The 7108-nt window shown below is 48.4% G+C and overlaps 1 protein-coding gene and 1 non-coding gene across 2 annotated transcripts; one reads left to right on the forward strand and one right to left on the reverse strand.

Annotated features, from left to right (window-relative positions):
- Positions 1-72: 72 nt before the first annotated feature.
- Positions 73-158, forward strand: TRNAY-GUA (transfer RNA tyrosine (anticodon GUA)). Its single transcript is given in 2 exon segments — positions 73-109; positions 123-158. It is a non-coding gene; the product is annotated as a tRNA-Tyr (tRNA).
- Positions 159-2010: 1852 nt separating this feature from the next.
- On the reverse strand, positions 2011-6356 carry LOC117844767 (probable potassium transporter 9). Its single transcript, XM_034725549.2, has 10 exons — positions 6057-6356; positions 5800-5922; positions 5461-5695; positions 5082-5327; positions 4909-4962; positions 4179-4439; positions 4042-4094; positions 3799-3922; positions 3457-3711; positions 2011-3324 (listed from the first exon to the last, which is right to left on the reverse strand). The coding sequence occupies exons 2-10, from the start codon at positions 5836-5838 to the stop codon at positions 2225-2227; spliced, it is 2367 nt and encodes a 788-aa protein (XP_034581440.1). The 5' UTR covers positions 5839-5922; positions 6057-6356; the 3' UTR covers positions 2011-2224.
- Between the last annotated feature and the right edge of the window lie 752 nt (positions 6357-7108).

Below are 7108 nucleotides of genomic sequence, written 5' to 3' on the forward strand. Positions count from 1 at the left end.
CCGCTAATGCAATATAAGTGATAATTAATAAAGAAACAATTATATAACTGTTGTGTGAAACTTTTTCACAATCCGACCTTAGCTCAGTTGGTAGAGCGGAGGACTGTAGTTGTTGCAGATAAATCCTTAGGTCGCTGGTTCGAATCCGGCAGGTCGGATGTTCTTTTTTTGCCCTTTCCCCTCACCATTTCACTATAAAATACTTTTTTTTGCCCTTAACCCTCAACATTTCACTATAAAATACTTTTTTAAAAAAATAATACCACTGTCCTGAACTCTTAAGCGAGGCAAGTGCGTATATCATTGCCCTTGATTATACTGATCGATTAGGTCAAGAGATGCTTCAGCAGGTACGACCGTGGCAATCAGGTTCAGGTACTCCTATTTTTGGGACGAAAATAGGAGTAAACAATCAAGCGACGGCAAAAAAAAAAAATAGCGAAACGTGCTCGGATTCTCATCGCTCACCTTCCGTGACTGACAAAGAAACAACCGGAGCAAAGAGTTTTGCAGTGCGTCGGTCACCTACCCTCTGAATGCGCTGCATGTGATGGTGTGGATTCACGACACCGCTGGCCAAAGAATTTTTTTTATTTTAGTGTTTTGTAAAAATATATGTTCAAATAAAAAAATTGCAAATCTATATTCATACCGCCGTTCGAAACGGTTATAGTCAATTCAACTGGTGGAAGATGCACTGTAGTAACCTTACCGTCGGTTCAATCGGCGGAATTTTCCTTCTCCGGACAACATATTTTTGAAAAATTATAACTAATTCATATTAACTCGGATGAAAATAAACTTTATATAAAAATTGTAGTTCTCGATGAGATCTACAACTTTATAGTTTAAACTTTTAAAATTTGGAATTATATTGGTGCTCAAATAATCGACACAATGTTCAAATCTAAAATTCAAATTAACATTGTGTTGATTATTTGTGCACCAAGATGATTCCAAATTATAAAAATTTGAACTACAAAGTTGTAGATCTTGTCGAGAAATACAATTTTCATGCAAAACTTATCTCTATCCAATTTCATATGAATTAGTTATAATTTTTTGAAGATGTGCTATCCAAATAAGGAAAATTCCACCTGATTTTAGATCTCAACATTGTATCGATTATTTGAGTACCAAGATGATTTCAAATGAAAATAGTTTGCACTACAAAGTTTGTAGATCGCGTCGGGATCTACAATTTTCATATAAAATTTATGTCCATCAAAGTTCATACGAATTAGTTTTGATTTTTGAAAATATGCTGTCCAGAGAAGGGAAATTCCGCCGGTTGAACCGGCGGTAGAGTTGTTATAGTGCACCTTTCGCCGGTTCAACCGTTTCAAACGTATAGATTTGCAAATTTTTTTATTTAGATATATTTTTTGCAAAATGCTAAAATAAAATATATATATATATAAATCCCGCTGGGGAATTTCTGGCAGGGACGAGCCCTTATTCAGATCGAGGGCTGAGGCCGAGGAGATGATGAGATGGTTGCGCAGTGGGCTGCGATATTAATTTTGAGCTTGAGTGGGCCAAATATTGTAAGGGCCTGTTTAGAACAGTATAGTTCGGCCCAACTCGTGTAGACTAGTCACTACACTTACATAATTTGGGCCGGGATTGGGGTGACCCAAACAAAGCCGGCTATTTTGAAATGGGAAACTACATCCCTGAAATGTTATGAACCCACCCAGACTTGTCATAGAAAATAAACCCAGACTTTACCTAAATATACAAGCCCACTTCACAAAAACATCACGATTTTTAATTCTGGTGATGATTGTATATTTGTATGCATAACCTGACCTTCAATCAGGCTCATCTCTAACAATGGAGAAAATCACACAATCAGTTCGTTCCGGAAAAGAATCAAAGTATCAAACATAAATTTCCAACTTCAAGTTGTGCGCCACTCAACTTCTGAACTTGAGCGAATTTTGTTATATGCAATTTCTTACTGATTTAGAGGCTTCAAATGGAAGGTATTGGACAGTGTAACCAGTGTATGTAAAATTTGCCAATAATTTGATTCAACAACCATATATTGAACACATGGTGCCACTGGCAAATATCAGGGCATCTATAATTCTATATCATCGCATCGCGTTACGAATTACAATTTTCATCAGCAGGTCGAGATCTGCATACTGCACGAAAGCAGAGAGATCCGTAGTTGACGCACTGACAAAAAGAAGCAGGGAGATCCGCAATCACGTTGTCATAGCACGTAGACCATGCCGACCTCGAGCAGCGACGCCGGCGGCACGCGCAGCACCACGTCCGGGCCGCGGCAGTTCCGCCGCAGGAAGTTGTAGCCGACGCCGACGGCCAGCTTCTTCAGCACCGACGACCCCGGCTTAGTCTGCACGTGCGAGTGCCCCAGGATGAACGCCGTCCCCGCCTCCCGCGCCTCGCACAGCTCCTGCAGCTCCTCCAGCACGCGCTCGTCCACGCCGGGGCTCCTCGGCGCCGCGCTCTCCACCGCGAACCTCACCTGCTTCTTAATCGCCGGCGCCGCCGCCGCGAGCTCGATCCCGTTCGCGCTGCCAGCGGCCTCGTGGGCCGACGACACGCCGTCGTGGGAGTCGTCGTATCCCAGGCCCAGGTGGCGCCGCAGCGGGTTGCTCCCGATGACGGTGAGCGCGTTCTCGCGCTCGTAGTAGCTGCTGTCCCGCTGCTCGCCGCCGGCGTCGCTGCACCGGAACAGCGCGTCGAGCTTGATGAAGGTGGCGAGGCTCTCGACGAGCTCCGTCTCGAAGGAGTCCACGTCCTGGTGCACGTCGCGGTAGCCGTAGCGCACGATGCACCGGTAGGAGTGGTGGCCCGGCGGCCCGACGCGGCCGACGAGGTAGCGCTCGGCGGGGAGCACGTGCGGCACCGGCACGGACTTGACGCAGACGAAGACGAGCACCCGGTGGAACGCTGGGAGGTTGGTTACGAAGCGGGAGAAGTTCGCCGGCACGCCGGAGGTGAGGTCGGTGTAGACGAGGCCGATGCCCGGGACACGCACCATGCCGAGCTTGTCGCCCAGGGCGAGCAGCCACTCGAGGGTCACCTTGTTCTGCATGTCGTACTCGTACTTCTTGATGGTGGTGTGGTGCCACACGAACATGACGGCCAACAGGATGAGGGACAGCAGGATCGGCACCCACGCGCCTTCAAGGAACTTGATCAGCGACGCCGAGAAGTAGAGCGCCTCGATCGACCCAAAGAAGAGGAAGAACGCCAGGGCTAGCAGAGGCGACCGGTGCCAGCACAGCATGATCACCACCGACATGAGACACGTCGTCACCATCATCACCGTGATCACCGCCAAGCCTGCACAACAATTTCATTCACAAAATTTTTAGCAGTTCTGGACATTGATAAACAAGCCTGACTATTCTGACAGCATATGTATTGCCAAAAAAAGGATCCAAGTGCCTTTTTTTCTGACAGCAAGATACTTACCAGATGCATTTCCCATGTGCTTGGTATTACGGAAACCAACGGTCACAGCAATGCAGAGGATCATTAGCATCCAGTTGACCTCAGGGATGTATATCTGACCATGAATTTTGGCAGAGGTGTGCACAACTTTCACCCTGGGGAAGCAACTCAGGGACTGGCTCTGGTTGATGATGGAGAATGTTCCACTGATGATTGCTTGGCTTCCAACCACCGACGCCAATATCGCCAGCACTAGCACAGGCCACCTTACACTCTCTGCATTCGCACAGGCACAAGTCCTGTAAATGTCTGAAACTCTGAAACTGTGAAAAGCGTACAGTGAGAATAAACCAGCTAGCATACCGGGAACTGCGATGTAGAATCCAATTTGGTAGCTTGCGTCAAAGTTATGGTGTTTGGACAAATAAGCAGCTTGACCCATGTATCCCAGAATCAGTGATGGGTACACTAAAGAAGTGAAAGCAAGCTGCAAAAACAAGAGACAGACTTCATCACGTCAGAATTCACACTTACACGTCACACACTAAAGAGCGAACAATGAAAAAAAATCATAGAGGTATATGAAGTGCAGGGTCAGGGAATTGCCTGGATTGCGCTGTAGGAGAAATGGCCAAGATCTGCGAACATTGCTTCGGATCCTGAATGCAAGACATGTTACGCTCTATTAGTTCATCCACTTCCTCTTCAGCTGTTGCAAATGTTATAATTTCAGGACACTTTACCTGTCATGCATAGCAAAATTCCTCCCAGAGACATCCAGCCAGACTTCCTGGTCTTCTTCAGGAATGTGATCATGTAGCAGGGATTGAGTGCCTGGTAAACATGGGGGTTCCAGTGGATGATGTTGTACAAGCCGATTGCGCTCATGCAGAGAAGCCAGCACAGCACGATCGGTGCGAAGAGAAATCCGACACGGTGGGTGCCGTAATGCTGGAGAGCAAACAGGAATACTAATATAGCACAGGTTATCGGGATGACCGCATCTGCGAGGGAAGAAAAAAGAGCAGAAATGAGCACGGTAAGACAGGTAAAAGTGTCTTTTTGGGGGTAAGCTAACGCTAGTAGCATGTGAAGGTAACAGGTGATTGAAATTGCCAAACTGGTGAACAGATGTAGTCACGTGGCATCTGCAAGAACCTGCCCATATATATGATATATCCTGCTGTTTTCCGTTCAGATACAGTTTGCTAAAGAAGATGCTCAGTTCAGATGCAGATTGTGACGGAAGATGCTAAGTATAGATGATCGGATTAGACAGTCACCATAATTTTGGCGGACCTATGCATAGGTAGTTTCTGGAAATGGTACTGTAAACTAGGAACAAGATTATCCAACTCTCTGGCAATTGATTATGGCAGTTCATTAGTTGTAGTCAGTAGTGAGTTGCATTGAACTAGAGGACCTATCAAAACTTCAAGCAAAAAAAATACAACTTGATTAAAAGAAACTTACATTCATGTTGATGCTTGGACAAGGAGAGCTCAAGCCCTGAAACAGCGGAGAACACTGCAGCAGGCAGAACAGAGGACGCCAAAGGTCAGTAACTGAACAATCAGGTTCTGACGAAACACAACATCAAGTTAGGCTCAAAGTAAAAGCCATGACTGGACTAGAAAGCAGTATACCCGAGATGGCCGGCGTGAGGACGCCGTCCCCGATGACCATGCATGTGCCGATCATGACCATGACGAGCAGCGCGGTGTGCAGCTTCTTGTGCTTCTCGAGCCACTCCTTGACGCGTGACCTCTGGGCGACCTCGGGCGGGCACTCGAGCTTGTAGGTGGAGAGCTCCTCGTCGGCGACCTGGCGGTTGGGGAGGAGGCTGACATTGGCGTGGCGGCAGATGAGGGAGTAGAGCGCGAAGGTGCCTCCTGCAAAATTCAGTTCAGGATCGCAGTTCGCAACAACACATGAGCATAATAAGCTTAATACTAACAAGTAGTAGGAAAGAAAGATGACATGCTAGTCAATCAATAAAGTATAAGCTTCAGAATGATTTGTTACCCTCGCCGTTGTCGTCGGCGCGCAGGACGATGGTGACGTACTTGATGAGTGGGATGAGGGTGAGCGTCCAGAAGACGAAGGAGAGGGCGCCGTAGATCTCCTCGTTGGTCTCCGAGTGCGTGATGTCCTCTGCGAAGGTGCTCTTGTACACGTACAGCGGCGAGATGCTGAGGTCGCCGTACACCACCCCGAGGCTCTGATACGCCAGCAGCAGCGTCGTCCGCCATGACTCCCTCTGCGAACCAACCAACCACCACTCTGATCGATCAGCTTGGTTCTGCTTCAGCAGCCTAGCACACAGCTAACATATAAGCAGATGGAGGGATTCGGAATTCTGACCTTTCGGGGCGCCATGCCAACTCCGAACTCAGTATCCATGTCTGCGATGCGAGATGGGATCAACCAAGAAACTGAACCGGAGAAGCTAGGCTCCGATCATGAAGCTACGCCTGCCTTGCAGCCCTGCTCCAAGAAGGAAACGCATCAGCGGCGGCAGACGAGCAATGCGACGAGCCGCCGCCCGAACGGATTGAGCAGCCGGCCTTCCCTTGGCCAGCCTTGATAAGCAACAAGAAGATGGAGAAACCAAGACAGACCTCGAAACAAAAACAATCGAGGAGTGACAGACAATGCGAACGAGGATCGCGGAACGGAACCGGCGGGGAGGGGAATAAAATATGGGCGCGAGGAGGGGAAAGCAAGCACCAAGAGATCACGGACGGCACTGGCATACATATCCAGGCGAGAGCTACATAAAAGTTAGTGGAGCTTTGAGCCCCACAGGAGAGGATCGATAATGGGGGCAGGGGGATGGATCGAAGCAAATGGGCCCGTGTGGTGGGGATGAGCACACCTACAGCTCTAACTCTTGGTAGTGCTTCTGCTTTGCCCACTCGTCGGCCACTCCTCTGCCTAACTTGTTGGCTCGCTCCCAATTAAACAGAGAGAACAAGTCGGCATGGTGACACTGACAAGGAAGGTCGGGATGAAATGAACCCAGTGGTAATAGTAACTCAACAGGCGCATCTTTACAAAGTTACTATCTGTATATGATGTAAAAAAAATGAAAAAAAGAGAGAATAATCCATGGACAGGATCAGAGGAGCGGTGGTTTCTGGCTGACGTGTCAGCAAACGCAAGGAGGCGGAGGAGCTAGGCCATGTGGGGCCTGGGACAGAGGACAGGAGCATGTGATCTCACATTCTCGCCGCGGAGCAGAGCACGACGGCCTTGTGCCGATTCTGAGAGCAGCTTTGAGAAGTAGCTCTCGGAAATGGAGGCCGGCCAGGAAAGCCTCCCCTGGATGCCCATCCTAACCCTGTACGTCTGCTATCGAGGATCGTATCGCTCATTCGGTCGTGCCTAAATATAACAAGGGTTGTACGAATCATTTTTCTTTTACCGTAACCGGGTCGATACTAGAAGGCAGCTAGAGCGTGCCTGAAAGAGATGCATGCATGGATGCCTTTTTCTCGGTCAGCTCAGCTGGTGGGAGTTTGGCGGCGGCTGCGGATGACGGATCGGGCAACAGCTCCATTCCCTTGGAAAGCAAGGATCGTGAAGCTTGGACGGATGACTGGATGAGCAAGTAGCATCACACCACCTAGCAGGCTACAACAGGTTGAAGACATCTGTGGGCCCTCTCTTT

Source organism: Setaria viridis, chromosome 2, assembly GCF_005286985.2.
Source record: "Setaria viridis chromosome 2, Setaria_viridis_v4.0, whole genome shotgun sequence".
In the NCBI taxonomy this organism is placed as follows: Eukaryota; Viridiplantae; Streptophyta; class Magnoliopsida; order Poales; family Poaceae; genus Setaria; species Setaria viridis.